Here is a 22,652-nt window from a genome sequence, read left to right on the forward strand (position 1 = left end):
CATGTGTTTGTTTCCATAATTGTTCTCTTGTGTCTACAAGACTAGGGAGTTATCCACCACTCCTTGTGGGCCATTTGCACAAAAGCTGTTCCATTCAGCGTGTCCACATGGACATTCCCTCTCTGAACCCTGCTCATACAGGTAATATTCAGATGATCAGGTTTTTAAATACATCAGATAGGGATTGCATACATCAGTTAGGACTGCTCTATATGGGTATGCCTTGACGTTTGGTGGAGCAGCTTATTATACATTTTTTGCAAAAAATGTATCAACCAAATACCCTGTTTTTTACATATTTTTGCTAGCACTTGCTGATTACTGTGATTTTTTTTGCAACTGAGTGTTTTTGGTTTTACTGTGCTCTTTTGTGTCTTCAAGTTTCTTGGTGGTGTGTGGACATGTTCCTATAGAGACTTATTCACTGTGCAAGTAGCCAATGTGTTTCTTTTTCCATAATTTCGTGAGAAGCAGCTGTAGATATGTGTTTTGAAAAATATTTCCTTTGAAAACGATGTGTAATGACAGAGAATTTCTCTATATAAAGGCTTATGTTTAAGTTGCATTGCAGACGGATGTAAATCGGATTGTACCCACATGACAATTGTCCGTTTTTTCCGCCCTGATATCGGAACTTTTTTTTCACACATATGGGTATGAGCCCTAAGGCTGGGTATTTATCATCTGGAATCCTCTCACTCTACAGCTGTTCAATCAACCTAGCACTAAACATGGATGATTAACCCCTCTCAGCACTTCTTGTGCTGGAGCATTTTCCTAGGTTGCGATCACTGAAGCTAACACACACTCGGGTCCTCTCTGTCATATACCCCCTCACACAGAGCTCTTCTCTGTTGTATTTCCCCCACACATACAGCTCCACTCTATCATATTTCCCACACACAGCTCCACTTCGTCACATTCCCCCACACATAAAGCTTTTATATTCTCCCCCACAGCTCCTCTCCATCATATTCCCCCTCATCTCCTCCTAAGTACTCCACACACAGCTCCTGTTAAATTTCCCACACACACGCAGCGCATCTGTGTCATATTCCAACCATGCACAGTTCCGCTCTGTCATATTCTCCCCCACACACAGCTGCTCTTCATCATATCCCCACACACAGTTCCTGTTATATTTTTTCCCCACACACAGTTCCTCTCTGTCATATTCCCCACATATACTGCTCCTCTGTTATATTGCCCCCTCACACACACAGCTCCTCTCCATCATATCCCCCCACCAATATGTTCTATGAAACTTAGTGTTGGCAAAATGTTAGAAATTGTTCTGAAGTTCAGTGAGATATTAATTACATCTTATCAAAGGGGGTGTACTCATTTATACTGAGCAATGTTTATTAACATTTATAAAACACAAAACATAATTACAGTATCTTTCCTGCTGCATGTCTTCTCTCATGTTTTACAAGATATGATTTGTGTATGAAAGATTTCCCACATTCTGAACATGCTGCAATGCGTGATTTCTCTCGTGGCTCACAAGACTTGATTTTTTTGTAAAGCACATTCCACATTGTAAACATGAAAATGGTTTCTCTCCTGTGTGAATTCTTTGATGTCTAACAAGATGTGATTTATCTCTAAAACATTTCCCACATTCTTAAGATGAATATGGTGTCTCTCTAGTATGAATGTTCTGATGTGTACTAAGACTCCCTTTAACTCTAAAGGACTTTCTACATAGTGAACATGAATATGGCTTCTCTCCTGTGTGAATTCTCTGATGTATAATAAGACTCCCTTTTTCTGTGAAGGACTTCCCACATTCTGAACATGAAAATGGCTTCTCTCCTGTATGAATTCTTTGATGTATAATAAGATACCCTTTATCTGTGAAGGACTTACCACATTCAGAACATGAAAATGGCTTCTCTCCTGTGTGAATTCTCTGATGTTTAATAACACTCCATTTAGTTGTGAAGAACTTCCCACATACTGAACATGAAAATGGATTCTCTCCTGTGTGAATTCTCTGATGTTTAATAAGACTCCCTTTATATGTGAAGGCCTCCCCACATTCTGAACATGAAAATGGCTTCTCTCCTGTGTGAATTCTCTGATGTATAATAAGACTCCCTTTTTCTGTGAAGGACTTCCCACATTCTGAACATGAAAATGGCTTCTCTCCTGTATGAATTCTTTGATGTATAATAAGATACCCTTTATCTGTGAAGGACTTACCACATTCAGAACATGAAAATGGCTTCTCTCCTGTGTGAATTCTCTGATGTTTAATAACACTCCATTTAGTTGTGAAGAACTTCCCACATACTGAGCATGAAAATGGCTTTTCTCCTTTGTGAATTCTCTGATGTATAATAAGACACCCTTTATCTGTGAAGGATTTCCCACATTCTGAACATGAAAATGGCTTCTCTCCTGTGTGAGTTCTCTCATGCACAGCAACTTGTGATTTATATAAAAAACATTTCCCACATTCTGAACATGAAAATGGCTTCTGTCCTGTATGACTTCTCTGATGTGTAATAAGATACCATTTACCTGTGAAGGATTTCCCACATTCTGAACATGAAAATGGCTTCTCTCCTGTGTGAATTCTCTGATGTGTAATAAGACTCCCTTTATCTTTGTAGGATTTCCCACATTCTGAACATGAAAATGGCTTTTCTCCTGTGTGACTTCTCTCATGTCTAACAAATTTTGATTTCCTTGTAAAGCATTTCCCACATTCTAAACAGGAGAATGGCTTATCTCCTTTGTGTTTTCCTTGTGTTAAAGAATCTGAGCTTCTAATAATTTGCTGGTCACACTGAAATCTTGTATCCACTTTGGCTCCTGGAATTGTGGTAATAATGCGATATTGGTCACGAGAGGATTCCTCATGATTAGGAGGATTATTACAAAGTGAAGTGCTGTGAAGTCCAGGAGGTCCATGAAGGGTAATGAGGTTTTCTCCATTAGAGTGCTTCCTGATATCTTCTTTTTTACAATTTAGTGATAAACCTTTAATCTCACAAGGATTTCCTATAAGAAAGAAAGGTAGATTGGATGTGAATTTCTTCTACAACTCAAAAGAGATTTCTACATTTACTTTATGGAGCTCACAATGAAGAACCTCATCAGTGAAAGGACTGGTAATAAGGAGTATATGGACTTTTCAAAAGCTTTTGATACGGTGCCACACAAAAGGTTGCTACATGAAATGAAAACAGTTGGGATAGGGGAAAATATGTGTAAGTGGGTTAAGAGCTGGCTCGGGGATAGGAAACAAAGGGTGGTTATTAAAGAAGTTGTCCACTACTATAAAGTTTTTTTTCGACTACTTCCTTATTGTGCCCTAATACTACAAGTTCCATGATGCTTTGCACTGTCCTCTAAGCCCGAACTTAGCACACCCACTCCAAAACACACCCAAACCCCTCCCTCCTCTCCCTCCTCTCCCTCCTCTCTGTTCAGGCTGATGAGGAGAGGTCACATCTTGGTCACAAGCTGTAAAGCCGCACCAAGCACTGCACAACCATGGTGATCAAGCTTTTAGCTTTTTTTCTTTCTCATCTATTTCATAGTATATATAGTTTAGTATACATATGATATACTGTAAAGAGATCCTACTGCGTATAGGTCTTAGATATGTAAATTACACAGTACATGTGTGGTTATATGTGTCCATCTACATACGCTTGTGTGCATGTATATATATTATGTGTGTTCTTATTTTACACTATTTGTGCTCATATACAGGAGAGGCCCCAGTTTCAGAAACAATATATGGGCCATTTGCAGTATAACAGCTCATCCTAAGTCACAATTCCACCTGCTTTCGAGGTAGAAATGGCCCCCATTGCATTTTAGCTGCACAGATTGCACCAATATGCGATCACACCTTTTATATACACACCAATATATACTTCTATGTGTATGTATGGAATAAATTATTTATTCATATACATACACTTTAATATTTTGTTGCAGTGATATATACATACATATAGAACTTTGAAGGGTTTGTCCACTATTCTAACAACCCCCTCTCAGTCTGTATGTTTACTAGATTCCAGTGCCTGCACGTTCCAATAGTGTCGGCGCGGTGTCTCGCAGCGATTGTACCTGTGGTCAATCAGTGGCCGCATCACTCTCACCACCTTCTAAGCAAACTCTTATATCTGTAGGAAGTGAGTGTTGCTGCATTTTTATTAAGAATTACCAAATGTAAGCCACTTCTTCCTAAGGCGAAGACAGTGAAGCAGCCACTGATTGTCCACAGGGTTCACATAATGACACTGACACAAATTCTCCGTGAGAGAAACCGTGGTGACAACATTGGGAGTATTCAAATCACATCCTTGTATTCACTCTCTGAGTGTAATATGAGTAACCAAAAATCTGCATTCACACTGAGAAATTACAGATTTGTAGACTGTAGTCTACACTGTGCATTTTATAGATTCAAAACAGTTTTAGTATCATATATTAAAGGGATTGTTCAGTACTTGTCCATTACTTTATATTTATGGTCTTTACTTTGGTTATGTCATCACTGGGATTGCGATAACCATATCTTCCACCCTCACCGATGATGCGTTTTTATAGAAAAAAAACTGAAAAAACACCCACCACCATCAGGGTGATAAAGGGATCCAAACCCTAACCCTACCCCTAACCTCACCCCTAACCGTTTAATGAACATTTTCTGACAGTCATAGTGCCACGATATTTCAGTGCCACGTATTTCAGTGCCACGTATATAAGTGCCACGTATGTAAGTGCCACGTGCCATGTATATAAGTGCCACGTATGTAAGTGCCACGTATGTAAGTGCCACGTATGTAAGTGCCACGTATTTCAGTGCCACGTATTTCAGTGCCACGTATTTAAATGCCACGTACCACGTATGTAAGTGCCACATATGTAAGTGCCACGTATGTAAGTGCCACGGATTTCAGTGCCACGGATTTCAGTGCCACGGATTTCAGTGCCACGGATTTAAGTGCCACGGATTTAAGTGCCACGGATTTAAGTGCCACGTGCCACGTATGTAAGTGCCACGTATGTAAGTGCCACGTATGTAAGTGCCACGTATGTAAGTGCCACGTATGTAAGTGCCACGTATGTAAGTGCCACGTATGTAAGTGCCACGTGACACGTATTTCAGTGCCACGGATTTAAGTGCCACCTATTTCAGTGCCACGTATATAAGTGCCACGTATGTAAGTGCCACGTATATAAGTGCCACGTATATAAGTGCCACGTGCCACGTATTTAAGTGCCATGTATGCAAGTGTGATGTATGTAAGTGCCACGGATTTAAGTGCCACCTATGTAAGTGCCACGTATTTCAGTGCCACGTGCCACATATTTCAGTGCCACGTATGTAAGTGCCACATGCCACGTATTTCAGTGCCACGTATTAAAGTGCCATGTATTTCAGTCCCACTCCCGTGTAGCGGTGGGATATGGGGTAATAAGGGGTTAATGTCACCTTGCTATTGTAAGGTGACATTAAGCCGGGTTAATAACGGAGAGGCGTCAATAAGACGCCTATCCATTATTAGTCCAATAGTAAGAAAGGGTTAATGAAACACACACACATTAGGAAAAAGTATTTTAATATTCTTCATTTAACCATACTTACCATACTCCAGCACCTGCAAAAAAGTAAAATAATAAACCGTATACTACCTGTCCGCCGTAGTCCAATTAATAACGAGTGTCCCACGACGATCTCCCCTATAGAACAGTGACATCGGGTGATGTCACTGCTCTATAGGACCCTCAGTGACACACTGACAGGAGACAATGGCTCCTGCAGTGCATCACTGAGAGGTTACTATAGTTCACTGGTCTCACTTTATGGCAAAAAGCTGCGTGGGAACTTTCTCATACAGCATGCCATAAAGTGAGACTAGGGACTATTTTCTCACAGGGGTGTAGGAATACATTGTGGGGAATACATTGTGGAAGGATACCTTCCTCCCCTCATTGTGTTCCTGGAGCCCCTGGAGAGTGGTTGCATCAGCAGAGGCTCCTGCTCTCCACGGGAGATCGTCGTGGGACACTCGTTTTAATTGGATTTCTGCGGATCAGGGAGTATAGTGTTTGTTTATTATTTTAATATTTTTTTACAGATGACAATGGCTTCGGGGGTCAAAGTGACAAGTGATGGTGAGTATGTACTCTATGTTATATGTACTGTATGTCTGTTGTATGTACGTACTGTATGTGGCATGTTTCATGTCGCATGTCACATGTTGCATGTCGTCGCATGGCGCATGTTGACGCATGGTGCATGTTGATGCATGGTGCATGTCGACGCATGGTGCATGTCGATGCATGGTGCATGTCGATGCATGGTGCATGTCGATGCATGGTGCATGTCGTCGCATGGTGCATGTCGCATGTTGACGCATGTGCATGTCGTAGCATGGTGCATGTCGCATGTCACATGGTGCATGTCGTCGCATGGTGCATGTCGCTGCATGGTGCATGTCGTCGCATGGTGCATGTCGCTGCATGGTGCATGTCGTCGCATGGTGCATGTGTCGCATGGTGCATGTCGCTGCATGGTGCATGTCGTCGCATGGTGCATGTCGCTGCATGGTGCATGTCGTCGCATGGTGCATGTGTCGCATGGTGCATGTCGCCGCATGGTGCATGTCGCCGCATGGTGCATGTCGCCGCATGGTGCATGTGTCGCATGGTGCATGTCGTCGCATGGTGCATGTCGTCGCATGGTGCATGTGTCGCATGGTGCATGTCGCCGCATGGTGCATGTCGCCGCATGGTGCATGTCGTCGCATGGTGCATGTCGTCGCATGGTGCATGTCGTCGCATGGTGCATGTCGTCGCATGGTGTGTATGTATGTATGTATGTATGTATGTATGTATGTACTGTGTTTTTTTTTTTTTTTTTTTACATTCAACACATTAGCCGGATGATGGGACTACTACTGTCCCATCATTGGCTAATGTGTCACTCACTGTCAGTGTAGCAGGCAGAGCCCGATGGGACTTGTAGTCCCATCGGACGATGCCTGCACACGCACACACAGCGCCGACGCACACACAGCGCCGGCACACACACACACGCACAGCGCCGGCGGGCAGAAGCACCGGCGGTCACAAGCACCGGCGCCGGCGGGCACAAGCACCGGCACCGGCGGGCACATGCACCGGCGGGCAGAAACGCCGGCGGGCACAAGCACCGGCAGACCCCCGGCGACCGAAGCACAGCCCAGCCACACATCATGATCCCAGCAGTGAGCACACACACAGCCCCGCCCGCCCCCAGCACAGCCCTGCAGGCAGCCCCCAGCACCGCCCACAGCCCAGTCACTCTTGCTGAGTGACTGCTGACTGTGGGGGCTGGTCACGCCTGCTACTGACGTCACGTCAATTTTCAGAGCCTGGAAATTGACGTGACGTCGGCGGAAATGAGCGGCGGCTGCAGTCTGGGGGTCATGTGACCCGGACTCAGCAGGAGGAATAGCGCCGCTCACAGGCGAAAACGTCAACAGAAGGTAATGGCACAATTCATTAGGGTCCCCGGGGGGGTACATTGGGGGGAAATTGAAAGTAGTGGACAACCCCTTTAATAGAGCATACTTGGACTATGTCGCGGTTAGCAGTGGGGTACCACAGGGGTCAGTATTGGGCCCGCTTCTTTTTAACATATTTATTAACCCCTTAACCCTGAAGGGTGGTTTGCACGTTAATGACTGGGCCAATTTTTACAATTCTGAGCACTGTCCCTTTATGAGATTATAATTCTGGAACACTTTCATGGATCCTGGTGATTCTGACATTATTTTCTCATGACAGATTGTACTTCATGTTAGTGGTAAAATTTCCTCAATATAACTTGCTTTTATTGTGAAAAAACAGAAACTTGGCAAAAATTTAGAAAATTTCGCAATTTTCCAACTTTGAATTTTCATGCCCTTAAATCAAAGAGATATGTTACACAAAATACTTAATAATTAACATTTCCCACATGTCTACTTTACATCAGCACAATTTTTGAACCCAAATTTTTTTATTTTTTTTTAGGAAGTTATAATGGTTAAAAGTTGACCAGCGAGTTCTCATTTTTACAACACCATTTTTTTTTAGGGACCACATCACATTTGAAGTCACTTTGAGGGGGCTATGTTATAGAAAATACCCAAAAGTGACATCATTCTAAAAACTGCACCCATCAAGGTGCTCAAAACCACATTCAAGAAGTTTATTAACGCTTCAGGTGCTTCACAGGAATTTTTGGAATGTTTAAAAAAAATGAACATTTAACTATTTTTCACCAAAAAATTACTCAGATCCAATTTGTTTTATTTTACTAAGGGTAACAGGAGAAATTGGACCCCAAAAGGTTTTGTGCAATTTGTCCTAAGTATGCTGATTCCATATCTGGGGGTAAACCACTGTTTGAGCGTATGTCAGAGCTCGGTAGGGAAGGAGCGCCATTTGACTTTTCAATGCAAAATTGACTGGAATTGAGATAGGATGCCATGTTGCGTTTGGAGAGCCCCTGATGCACCTAAAACAGTGGAAATTCCCCACAAGTGACACCATTTTGGAAAGTAGATCCCCTAAGGAACTCATCTAGATGTGTGGTGTAGGGTTGAGCGAAACGGATCAAACAATTTCAAAAGTCGCTGACTTTTGGCAAAGTCGGGTTTCGTGAAACCCGACCCGATCCCAGCGTGGGATCGGCCACGCGGTCGGCGATCTTCGCGCCAAAGTCGCGTTTCATATGACACGTTCAGCGCCATTTTTCAGCCAATGAAGGAGCGTGGGCAGCGTGATGATATAGGTGTCAGGGGCGTGCACGCCTATCGCCATGTTATCGCTTGTGCTGCGATTTGCAATGTGCAACACCAGCTTTGCTGTGCAGGAACGGAGGAGGAGTAGGAGGAGGAGGAGAATGATTTCCCATTGACTTGCATTGGGTTTCGTGTTTTGGTTGATCCCTGACTCTTCGCGATAATCGGCCGATTTCACTCGACTCGACTTTTGAGAAAGTCGGGTTTCGTGAAACCCGACTCGATCGTAAAAAAGTAAAAGTCGCTCAACCCTAGTGTGGTGAGCACTTTGAACCCCCGAGTGCTTCATAGAAGTTTAGAATGTAGAGCTGTAAAAATAAAAAATCATATTTTTTTCACAAAAATTATTTTTCACCTCCAATTTTTCATTTTTTCAAGGGTAACAGGAGAAATTGGACCCCAAAAGTTGTTGTCCAATTTGTCCTCAGTTTGTTGATACCCGATACGTGGGGGGAACCACTGTTTGGGGGCATGGCAGAGCTCGGAAGAGGAGCGCCGTTTGGAATGCTGAGTTAGATGATATAGTCTGCGGGCGTCACGTTGCGTTTGCAGTGCCCATGATGTACCTAAACAGTAGAAACCCCCCATAAGTGACCCCATATTGGAAACTAGACACCCATAGAACTTATCCAGATGTGTTGTGAGAACTTTGAACCCCCAAGTGTTTCACTACAGTTTCTAACACAGAGCAGTGAAAATAAAAAAATCTTTTTTTTTTTCCACAAATCATTTTTTATCCCCCAGTTTTGTATTTTTTCCCAAGGGTAACAGGAGAAATTGGACCACAAAAGTTGTTGTCCAATTTGTCCTGAGTACGCTGATACCCCATATGTGGGCGTAAACCACTGTTTGGGCGCACGACAGAGCTCGGAAGGGAAGGAGCACTGTTTTACTTTTTCAACGCAGAATTGGCTGGAATTGAGATTGGACGCCATGTTGCATTTGGAGAGCCCCTGATGTGCCTAAACAGTGGAAACCCCCCAATTCTAACTCCAACATTATCACACCCCTAACAGTAATCCCAACCCTAACCACACCCCTAACCCCAACACGCCCCAAGCCCTAATCCCAACCCTAACCACACCCCTAACCCCAACATGCCCTTAGCCCTAATCTCAACTCTAACCAGACCCCTAACCCCAACACGCCCCTAGCCCTAATCCCAACCCTAACCACACCCCTAACCCTAATCCCAACCCTAACCACACCCATAACCGACACACCCCTAGCCCTAATCCCAAGATTAAACGTAATCCAAACCCTAACCCCATCTCTAGCCTCAGCCCTAACCCTGACTTTAGCCCCAACCCTAACCCTAACATTAGCCCCAACCCTAACTTTAGCCCTAACCCTAAGGCTTCTTTTACACATACCGGGTTTTTTGTGGCCCATTATTGCAGACCCTTTTTGCGGGCCGTATCGCCGCAATTTTCACGGTCTGCCGCAATAATGGACCGTAAAAAACTTGCGGATCGCTGTTTTTCGGGTTTCAAAAATCGTCCTTCTGTAAAACCGGAAGTCACGGTGCACCGCAAAAACAAACTTCTGTTGTCTTTGCGGCCCCATTGATTTTGAATGGTGGCCATGTCTGTAAGCTGGGAAAAAGATAGAGCAGGCTCGATCTTTTTTTCATGGCTGTAAACATGGCCCTCACGGCTATACGGCACACCGTGAAATTATTATTATCACCGTTTTTGCGGCCCCATAGAAATCTAATGACCACAAAACAACGGTATGTGTAAAACAAGCCTTACCCTAATTGGAAAATAGAAATAAATACATTTTTTTATTTTATTATTGTTCCCTAAGGCGGTGATAAAGGGGGGTTTGATTTACTATTTATAGCGGGTTATTATAGCGGGTTTTTGTTTGTCAGCTGTCATACACTAAATGACGCTTTTTATTGCAAAAATTGTTTTTGTATCACCACATTTTGAGAGTCATGGGAGGTCTTTTTTTTTGCGGGACGAGTTGACTTTTTATCGGTACCATGACATTTTTGATCACTTTTTATTATGATTTTGGGGAGGCAGAATGAAAAAAAAAGTCATAGTTACTCACCGATAGCGGTGTTTCTCAGAGCCCATGACAGCACCACGGAGAGAGGGGATCTGCACTTCAGGGACAGGAAACCTACAGATAAAAGGGCGGTACCTCTCCCTCACATCAATTGGTTTACAGAGCATCAGAGGACCTCCAGGTTAATGACAACAAAAAATATATATACTGTATCTGCCTTTCTAAGTGGCTTCTCAACTTGTACTGATTCTCCAATATGTCCCATTGGAGGTCTCTTGTGTGTAGCTGGGCCCACTGTACCACCGGTAAGCAAGCCGAGAGAGAGCCCAGTAGTGACATTGCCTTTCTTAATGTCATGAAGGGATTCCGTAAGGCTTTTGTTACTATGTGTAAGATGTTCTGTCTTTTGCACACTGGAAGGTGGCATTCTTGTTCTTGTGAGTCCAGTGTTAGGTCTAGAAACTCTTAAATTCTGCTGGGATCCAATCTTGATTTTTTAAAGTTTAGGAGCCATCCTAGATTTTCCAGGGTTCTCATCATTCTGTCTCTTTGAACTCTGCAGTTCTGGGCTGAGTCACTCACTATTAGCAGATCGTCTAAGTATGGAATGATTAGAATGTCTTGTTCCCTCAGATGGGCCATTATTTCTGCTACTAATTTTGTAAACACCTGGGGGGCTATTGATAATGGAAGACCTCTGTATTGGAATTCTTCCACCTCCCCATTTTAAGAAGACTGCCAGCCTGAGGCATTTCCGATATTCCTTGTGGACAATTACGTGATAATATGCATCTCTGAGGTCTAATATACCGTCATAAAGCATCCTGGAAACAGTATCTTGATGGTGGATCTTATTGATTCCATCTTGAATTTTTGGTTTCGGACATAGTTGTTCAATTTCCGTTGGTTTATTATTGTCCGATATGTACCGTCTAGTTTTGATACCGAGAATAGCGGGGAATAAAATCCTTTCCCCATTTCATGAGGTGGAACACGCTGTAGAACCGCTTTCTTTACTAAATTTAAGACCTCGTTTTCTAATGCTCTTTGTTCCTTTGTTGAAGACCTTAGGGGAGTTATGATGTAGTTTTGAGGGGGAAAGGAGGAGAAATCTATCTTCAACCCCGATCCGATCAGACCTAGGATCCAAGGGCTGTTTGATATTTTTTCCCAGGATGGGAGGAAAAAAGTTAATCTTCCCCCCAACCTGGGAAGATAGTCACTTGGGGGATTTAAGGCCCCGTCTCACATAGCGATTTACCAACGATCACGACCAGCGATACGACCTGGCCGTGATCGTTGGTAAGTCGCTGTGTGGTCGCTGGGGAGCTGTCACACAGACGGCTCTCTCCAGCGACCAACGATCAGGGGAACGACTTCGGCATCGTTGAAACTGTCTTCAACGATGCCGAAGTCCCCCTGCAGCACCCGGGTAACCAGGGTAAACAGCGGGTTACTAAGCGCAGGGCCGCGCTTAGTAACCCGATGTTTACCCTGGTTACCAAAAAAAACAAACACTACATACTCACCATCTGATGTCCATCAGGTCCCTTGCCGTCTGCTTCCTGCTCTGAGTGCCGCCGTACAGTGAGAGCAGAGCGCAGCGGTGACGTCACTGCTGTGCTGTGCTCTCACTGTACGGCCGGATCTCAGTCAGAGCAGGAAGCAGACGGCAAGGGACCTGACGGACATCAGATGGTGAGTATGTACTGTTTTTTTTTTTTTTACATTTACGCTGGTAACCAGGGTAAACATCGGGTTACTAAGCGCGGCCCTGCGCTTAGTAACCCGATGTTTACCCTGGTTACCAGTGAAGACATCGCTGGATCGGTGTCACACACACCGATTCAGCAATGTCAGCGGGGCCTCAACGACCAAAAAAAGGTCCAGGCCATTCCGACACGACCAGCGATCTCACAGCAGGGGCCGGGTCGCTGGTACGTGTCACACATAGCGAGATCGCTACTGAGGTCGCTGTTGCGTCACAAAACTTGTGACTCAGCAGCGATCTCGCTAGCGATCTCGCTATGTGAGACGGGGCCTTTAGGAATTAAAAAAAAAAAAAATGTTTACACATGTTAATTTTTTTTTTTACATTGTCCCAGGGTGGGACGTCACTATATTGTGTCAGATCAGCGATTTTTTTCCCAATACTATTTCCATAGTATTGGAGACATGAAACACAGCGATCCGCAAGTTTTTTGCAGGCCGTTGTTGCGGGAGACCGTGAAAATTGCGGTGATACGGCCTGCAAAAAAGACCCGCAATAACGGGCCACAAAAAAACAGGTATGTGCAAAAGAAGCCTTAGGTTTAGGGCTAAAGTCAGGGTTGGGGCTAGAGATGAGGTTAGGGTTGGGATTAGGGGTGTGTTGGGCTAGGGTTGGAGTTAGAATTGGGGAGTTTCCACTGTTCAGGCAAATCAGGGGCTCTGCAAACGTGACATGGCGTCCGATCTCAATTCCAGCCAATTCTGGGTTGAAAATGTAAAATAGCGCTCCTTCCCTTACGAGCTCTGCCGTGCGCCCAAACAGGGGTTTACCCCCACATATGGGGTATCAGTGTACTCAGGACAAATTGGACAACAACTTTTGGGGTCCAATTTCTCCTGTTACCCTTGGGAAAATAAAAATTTGGAAGCTAAAAAAAAATCAATTTTGTGGGAAAAAAACGATTTTTTCTTTTCACTGCTCTGCGTTAGAAACTGTAGTGAAACACTTGGGGGTTCAAAGTTCTCACAACATATCTAGATAAGTTCCTTGGGGGGTCTAGTTTCCAAGATGGGGTCACTTTTGGGGGGTTTCTACTGTTTAGGCACATCAGGGGCTCTGCAAACGCAACATGGCATCTGATCTCAATTTTAGTCAATTTTCCCTTCCGAGCTCTGCCATGCGCCCAAACAGTGGTTTACCCCCACATATGGTTATCAGCGTACTCAGGACAAATTGCATAACAACTTTTGGGGTCCAATTTCTCCTGTTACCCTTGGGAAAATAAAACAAATTGGATCTAAAGTAATTTTTTTGTTAAAAAAAAGTTACGTTTATTTTTTTTAAACATTTCAAAAATTCCTGTGAAGCACCTGAAGGGTTAATAAACTTCTTGAATGTGGTTTTGAGCACCTTGAGTGGTGCAGTTTTTAGAATGGTGTCACACTTGGGTATTTTCTATCATATAGACCTCTCAAAGTGTCTTCAAATGTGATGTGGTCCCTAAAAAAAATGGTGTTGTAAAAATGAGAAATTGCTGGTCAACTTTTAACCCTTATAACTTCCTAACAAAAAAAAACATTTTGGTTCCAAAATTGTGCTGATGTAAAGTAGACATGTGGGAAATGTTACTTATTAAGTATTTTGTGTGACATATCTCTGTGATTTAAGGGCATAAAAATTCAAAGATGAAAAATTGGGAAATTTTCAAAATTTTCGCCAAAATTCCATTTTTTCACAAATAAACGCAAGTTATATCGAATAAATTTTACCACTATCATGAAGTACAATATGTCACGAGAAAATGTCAGAATCACCGGGATCCGTTGAAGCGTTCCAGAGTTATAACCTCATAAAGGGACAGTGGTCAGAATTGTAAAAATTGGCCCGGTGATTAACGTGCAAACCACCCTTGGGGATTAAGGGGTTAAATACTATGCTACTATGTAACTATAACATTAGCACAATGACAGGTAAAGTGAGGAACACTTATAAACTGGTGACACTGGCACAATCAGGGGTGGCAGAGATTAGACAACAAATAGTTCTTAACCCCTTTCTGTCATTGGACGTACTATTCTGTCCATGTGGGGTGGGCCCTACTTCCCAAGGACGGAATAGTACGTCCAGCGTGATCACGTTGCTCCGAGGGTCTCCTTCCTCCTTCCTCGCTGCAGGTCCCGGATCCAAGATGGCCGCGGCATCCGGGTCCTGCAGGGAGGGAGGTGGCTTACCGAGTGCCTGCTCAGAGCAGGCGCTGGTAAGCATGCAATGCTCTAAGTCAGATCGGTGATCTGACAGAGTGCTATGCAAACTATCAGATCACCGATCTGTGATGTCCCCCCCCCTGGGACAAAGTAAAAAAGTAAAAAAAAAAATTTCCACATGTGTAAAAAAAAAATAAAAAAAAATTCCTAAATAAATAATAAAAAAAAATTATTCCCATAAATACATTTCTTTATCTAAATAAAAAAAAAATCAAACAATAAAAGTACACATATTTAGTATCGCCACGCCCGTAACGACCCCACCTATAAAACTATATCACTAGTTAACCCCTTCAGTGAACACCGTAAAAAAAAAAAAAACACGAGGCAAAAAACGCTTTCTTCTCATACTGCCAAACAAAAAGTGGAATAACACTCGATCAAAAAGACAGATATAAATAACCATGGTACCACTGAAAACGTCATCTTGTCCCGCAAAAAACGAGCCGCCATACACCATCATCAGCGAAAAAATAAAAAAGTTATAGTCCTGAGAATAAAGCGATGCCAAAATAATTATTTTTTCTATAAAATAGTTTTTATCGTATAAAAGCGCCAAAACATAAAAAATAATATAAATGAGGTATCGCTGTAATCGTACTGACCCGACGAATAAAACTGCTTTATCAATTTTACCAAACGCGGAACGGTATAAACTCCTCCCCCAAAAGAAATTCATGAATAGCTGGTTTTTGGTCATTGTGCCTCACAAAAATCGGAATAAAAAGTGATCAAAAACTGTCACATGTAACCTTTGAACAACTACGAAATAATTACAACATCCCTAGGTCTCAATTCTTTAGGTATTTACAGCTGAGGTCAGCTTTTCAATCATATGTACGAAATGTGGGTACGGGTCGGGCGATCTCTTCTTTGCCTTTAATAGGTATCCTCAAATCGCAGGGTCCTCAAGGACTTATATCCTCTCTATACACATATCTATTATCCATGGGAGATGGGTCGGTCATCAACTCTGTCAAGGGGAAATGGGAGGAACTCCTTCCCGATGTACTGGGAGAGGATTGGGAGGATATTCTTGAATCTTCAACTAAAGTTTCCCCTTCAATCAATAATAGAATGACCCAATTATATATCATATATCAGGCCTATTTAACCCCGACGCGTCTCTTTAAAATGGGCCGCTTACATTCGTCGGATTGTTTGCGATGTCATGTGCCCGATGCTGATTTTGTTCATATGATTTGGAGGTGCCCTGTAGTCCTTCATTATTGGAGAGAGGTGACGACATTATTAACATCGTTATTGTCGATCCCTGTCCCACTTGAACCGTTAACCTGTCTGTTCGGGGTGTGGGATACGGAGACCTGGGATCATCACACTGGGATCTTTCTCCGAGAGACGCTCTTTTTGGCAAGGAAGGTATTGGCGTTAAGATGGATGGGTGGCTCCCCCCCGACCCTTAGAGTTTGGATCGATCTGGTGAATTCAATTATCCCATATGAAAAAACAATGTATCAGAATAGAGGATGTCCAGGTAAATTCGAGAAGATATGGGGCAAATGGAACTCCTCTTGTCATACTCTATAGTTTGCACTGACTAGACATCTACATAGGAGGGTGGGCTTGTGGTTTTTTGGGGACATTGCTCATACAGCAGGATTTAAATCTGTTTTCTTTTGGCGACTTACTGTTACTGTTAGTGGTTAAAGTTGTTAAGTTGTATAATAGGTATTTTTCTTATAAGAATCTAATGATTTACCATGCACATCTCATTATTTTGTAACTTCTGATATGACGTTATTCTACAACTATCTGTATGTCACGGTATAATTGATGATAATTGCAAATGTGTGCATTGTTTGTTTATACTGAATTAATAAACGAATTAAAAAAAAAAACAAAAACTGTCACATGCCCGAAAATGTTACCAATAAAAACGTCAACTCGTCCTGCAAAAAACAAGACCTCATATGACTCTGTGGACCAAAATATGGAAAAATTATAGCTCTCAAAATGTGGTAACGCAAAAAATATTTTTTGCAATAAAAAGCGTCTTTCAGTGTGTGACAGCTGCCAATCATAAAAATCCGCTAAAAAACCCGCTATAAAAGTAAATCAAACCCCCCTTCATCACCCCCTTAGTTAGGGAAAAATTAAAAAATGTATTTATTTCCATTTTCCCGTTAGGGTTAGGGCTAGGGTCGGGGCTAAAGTTAGGGTTTGGATTACATTTACGGTTGGGAATAGGGTTGGGATTAGGGTTAGGGGTGTGTCAGGGTTAGAGGTGTGGTTAGGGTTACTGTTGGGATTAGGGTAAGGGGTGTGTTTGGATTAGGGTTTCAGTTATAATTGGGGGGTTTCCACTGTTTAGGCACATCAGGGGCTCTCCAAACGCGACATGGCGTCCGATCTCAATTCCAGCCAATTCTGCGTTGAAAAAGTAAAACAGTGCTCCTTCCCTTCCAAGCTCTCCCGTGCGCCCAAACAGGGGTTTACCCCAACATATGGGGTATCAGCGTACTTAAGACAAATTGGACAACAACTTTTGGGGTCCAATTTCTCCTGTTACCCTTGGGACAATACAAAACTGGGGGCTAAAAAATAATTTTTGGGGGAATTTTTTTATTTTTTTATTTTCACGGCTCTGCATTATAAACTGTAGTGAAACACTTGTTGGTTCAAAGTTCTCACAACACAACTAGATAAATTCCTTGGGTGGGTCTAGTTTCCAATATTGGGTCACTTGTGAGGGGTTTCTACTGTTTAGGTACATTAGGGGCTCTGCAAACGCAATGTGACGCCTGCAGACCAATCCATCTAAGTCTGCATTGCAAATGATGCTCCTTCCCTTCCGAGCTCTGCTATGCGCTCAAACGGTGGTTCACCCCCAGATATCAGGTATCAGCGTACTCAGGACAAATTGGACAACAATATATAGGGTCCAATTTCTCCTGTTACCCTTGGAAAAATACAAAACTGGGGGCTAAAAAATAATTTTTGTGGAAAAAAAAAATATTTTTTATTTGCACGGCTCTGCGTTATAAACTGTAGTGAAACACTTGGGGGTTCAAAGCTCTCACAACACATCTAGATGAGTTCTTTAGGGGGTCTACTTTCCAAAATGGTGTCACTTGTGGGGGGGTTTTACTGTTTAGGAACATTAGGGGCTCTGCAAACGCAATGTGACGCCTGCAGACCATTCCATCCAAGTCTGCATTCCAAATGGCGCTCCATCCCTTCCGAGCCCTCCCATGCGCCCAAACGGTGGTTCCCCCCCACATATGGGGTATCAGCGTACTCAGGACAAATTGGACAACAACTTTTGGGGTCCAATTTCTCCTGTTACCCTCTGGAAAATACAAAACTGGGGGCTAAAAAATATTTTTTGTGGCAAAAAATGTTTGTTTTATTTTTACGGCTCTGCATTATAAACTTCTGTGAAGCACTTGGTGGGTCAAAGTGCTCACCACACCTCTAGATAAGTTCCTTAGGGGTCTACTTTCCAAAATGGTGTCACTTGTGGGGGGCTTTCAAAGTTTAGGCACATCAGTGGCTCTCCAAACGCAACATGGCGTCCCATCTCAATTCCAGTCAATTTTGCATTGAAAAGTCAAATGGCGCTCCTTCGCTCCCGAGCTCTGTCATGCGCCCAAACAGTGGTTTACCCCCACATTTGGGGTATCGGCGTACTCAGGACAAATTGTACAACATCTTTTGGGGTCCATTTTTTCCTGTTACCCTTGGTAAAATAAAACAAATTGGAGCTGAAGTAAATTTTGTGTGAAAAAAAGTTAAATGTTCATTTTTATTTAAACATTCCAAAAATTCCTGTGAAACACCTGAAGGGTTAATAAACTTTTTGAATGTGGTTTTGAGCACCTTGAGGGGTGCAGTTTTTAGAATGGTGTCACACTTGGGTATTTTCTATCATATAGACCCCTCAAAATGACTTCAAATGAGATGTGGTCCCTAAGAAAAATGGTGTTGTAAAAAATGAGAAATTGCTGGTCAACTTTTAACCCTTATAACTCCCTAACAAAAAAAATTTTGGTTCCAAAATTGTGCTGATGTAAAGTAGACATGTGGCAAATGTTACTTATTAAGTATTTTGTGTGACATATCACTGATTTAATTGCATAAAAATTCAAAGTTGGAAAATTGCGAAATTTTCAAAATTTTCGCCAAATTTCCATTTTTTTCACAAATAAGCGCAGGTAATATCAAAGAAATGTTACCACTATCATGAAGTACAATATGTCACAAGAAAACAATGTCAGAATCACCAGGATCCGTTGAAGCGTTCCAGAGTTATAACCTCATAAAAGGACAGTGGTCAGAATTGTAAAAATTGGCCCGGTCATTAACGTGCAAACCACCCTTGGGGGGTAAAGGGGTTAAAGGGACCCCGCCATCAGGATTTACCCCCTCAATATACCACCAGTGCCATTTCACTCTCTCAAGCTTCCTATCGTGCCCTTAGTGTAGAAAAGTGTCCATGCAATTAAAAATGGACTTGTAATATTCAGTACTGTATGTAAATGAGATAGACTAGTCACAAAGGTGACCGTACATCCGCGAGTAGCCGAGCTCCAGCCACCGTAATCATGTCCTCAGTATGCCGAAGGGCACGGTGGGAAACCTTAGAGGTCTGCAATAGCTCTGAAGGCACATTATCTCCTTAGGACCAAACCCCATTGTAAGTTACTTATGTTACTGACCGAGCCGCATTCTGACCAGTGTCACTTGTGATAACTCTGGAGCTTCCACACATCCCACTGATTCCGAGATTGTGGTCTGTGACATATCATACTTCATGTTTGTGGTAAATTGTGGTCGTCAATATTTGCATTTATTTATGAAAATATCCAAAATTTGACAAAATGAGAGTATTTCAGAGTTTACAAATTTTTTATCCCCTTAAACCATATAGTTAAATAACCAAAAATAGTTCATAAACAACATTTCCCACTTCTCTACTTTACATCAGAATCATTTTGAAACATAATTTTTTTGTTAGGAAGTTATAAGGGTTAAAAGTTTATGAGCAATTTCACTTTTTTCCAACAAAATTGACAAAACTTTATTAATTTAGAGACCACCTCACATGTGAAGTGACTTTGAGGGGCCTATGTGACAGAAAATACCAAGTGTGACACCATTCGAAAAACTGCACCCCTCAAGGTGCTCAAAACCACATTCAAGAAGTTTATTACCCTTCAGGTGCTTCACAGGAATTAATGGAATGTGGAAGGAAAAAAAGAAACATTTTAATTTTTCCACCACAAAAAATGTTGCTTTAGCTCCAAACTTTTAATTTTCACAAAAGTAAAAGCAGAAAATGCACCACACAATTTGTTGTACAATTTCTCCTAAGTACGCCGATACCCCATATGTGGGGGGAAACTACTGTATGGGCGCATGGCGGGGCTCGGAAAGGAAGGAGAACCATTTGACTTTTGGAGCGCAATTTGAAAACTAGACCCCTCAAGGAATATATCTAGAGGTATGGTTTCACAAAATGTTATACCATTGAACTGTGGGGAAAAAGTTACATTTTTACCATTATATTGTTGTTTTAGCCCCAGATTTTACATTTTCTCAAGGGGAAATGGGTACAAATGAGGGTACAAATGACCACATAATTTGTTACACAATTTCTGCTGAACGTGGAAATACCCCATATGATGCTGGGCAGTACTGCGTATCCACACGGTGAGACTTGGGAGGAAAGAAGTGTTAATTGCCTCCTGGAGGGCAGATTTTCCTAGAATAGTCTGCGGACTCCATATACAGAACCCATAAGTGCCAGAAGAGCAGAATCCCCCTCAAGTGACCCCATTTTGGAAATGGCACCCCTCTGGGAATTTATCCACAGGTTCAGTGATGTATTTGACTCCATGGGTGTTCTCCTGAAACAAGCAGCAGTGGATGTTGCTAAGTGAAAATGCAAATATGCCATTGTAGTGCCCGTACATAATAGGGCCCAGTACATTATAGAATGCAGGATATTGTAGTGCCCATATATTGTAGTGCTTAGTACGCTGAAGTGCTCGTACATCGCAGTGCCCAGTCAATGCAGTGACCGTACATTATAGAGTCCGATATATTGCAGTACACATACATAACTCCCAACTTTTGAAGATGGGAAAGAGGGACAAAGTTCGCGCCGCGGCAAATTTTAGGCCACGCCTCTGACCACACCCATTCATAATTAGCCACACCCATATCCACGTCCCAACCACACCCATTTAGCACTGCTGATCACACTGTTTCATATACAATAATTATAAACAAAAAACTATGGCCACACAGTGCCCCATACTGTATAATGGCCACACATGATACTCCATACTGTATAATGACCGCACATGATGCTCCATACTGTATAATGACCGCACATGATGCTCCATACTGTATAATGGCCACACAGTGCTCCATACTGTATAATGACCGCACATGATGCTCCATACTGTATAATGGCCCCACATGATGCTCCATACTGTATAATGACCACACATGATGCTCCATACTGTATAATGGCCACACATGATGCTCCATACTGTATAATGACCGCACAAGATGCTCCATACTGTATAATGACCACACATGATACTTCGTACCATATAATGGCCACACATAGCTACTCCTACACACGCGGCTGCGCTCCGTACACTTTGCACACAGCTCCGCTCCGTACACACGCGCTCCACTCCATACACCTCATACACACGCGGCTCTGCTCCATACAGCTCGCACACACACGGCTCTGCTCCATACACTTCGCACACACACAGCTCTGCTCCATACACCTCGCACACACACGGCTCTGCTCCATACACCTCGCACACACACAGCTCTGCTCCATACACCTTGCACACACACAGTTCCGCTACGCACACCTCGTACACACACACGGCTCCGCTCCGCACACCTCCTACACACACGGTTCTGCTCCATACACCTCACACACACACGGCTCCGCTCCACACACCTCGTACACACACGGCTCCGCTCCACACACCTCGTACACACACGGCTCGGCTCCGCACACCTCGTACACACACAGCTCGGCTCCGCTCCGCACACCTCGTACACACACGGCTTCGCTCCACACACCTCATACACACACTGCTCTGCTCCACACACCTCGTACACACACGGCTCCGCTCCACACACCTCGTACACACACGGCTCCGCTCCGCACACCTCGTACACACACGCCTCCGCTCCACACACCTTGTACACACACGGCTCCGCTCCGCACACCTCGTACACACACGGCTCTGCTACATCCACACTGTACACCTCCTGACTCCATACAAGGCATTACTTACCTCCTGCAGGACCATGTGGCAAGGTGGCAGCAACCAGCACAGCCAAGTCCTGCAATCCACGGAGGTCCCGATCTGCCGATCATGTGACCCCTGACTCCTCCCCTCCTGTGACCTCATCACAGGTCCTGTGCGCAGAAAGCAGGCAGCCATACAAAAGGGTAAGGGCCCGGCTTAACTATACAAGAAGGCGTGTCGGTCCTGCCGTCTGCGCCGCGGGATTAGAGCGTCCCATGCGGCAGTGCGGGGCAGAGGCTGAAAACCGGGACAATCCAGCACAATGAGGGACAGTTGGGAGCTAAGCACATATAATGTAGTGCACAGTACATTGTAGTGCCCATATACAGTGGGGCAAAAAAGTATTTAGTCATTCAGCAATAGTGCAAGTTCCACCACTTAAAAAGATGAGAGGCGTCTGTAATTTACATCATAGGTAGACCTCAACTATGGGAGACAAACTGAGAAAAAAAAATCCAGAAAATCACATGTCTGTTTTTTTATCATTTTTTTTGCATTTTATGGTGGAAAATAAGTATTTGGTCAGAAACAAACAATCAAG

General features: G+C 43.2%; 2 protein-coding genes across 1 annotated transcript in view; both read right to left on the bottom strand.

Annotated features, from left to right (window-relative positions):
• The window catches only part of LOC143793520 (uncharacterized), a 349,323-nt gene that overhangs the window by 126,954 nt on the left and 199,717 nt on the right, over positions 1–22,652 (bottom strand).
• The window catches only part of LOC143793528 (uncharacterized), a 50,302-nt gene continuing 28,977 nt past the window's right edge, over positions 1,328–22,652 (bottom strand). Inside the window, exon 9 of the mRNA XM_077280578.1 lies at positions 1,328–3,012. Coding sequence (XP_077136693.1) covers positions 1,628–3,012 — 1,385 coding nt within the window. The 3' untranslated portion in view covers positions 1,328–1,627. The remainder of the gene's footprint in view (positions 3,013–22,652) is intronic.

The sequence above is a fragment of the Ranitomeya variabilis genome, chromosome 1 (assembly GCF_051348905.1).
Source record: "Ranitomeya variabilis isolate aRanVar5 chromosome 1, aRanVar5.hap1, whole genome shotgun sequence".
NCBI classification, from domain to species: Eukaryota; Metazoa; Chordata; class Amphibia; order Anura; family Dendrobatidae; genus Ranitomeya; species Ranitomeya variabilis.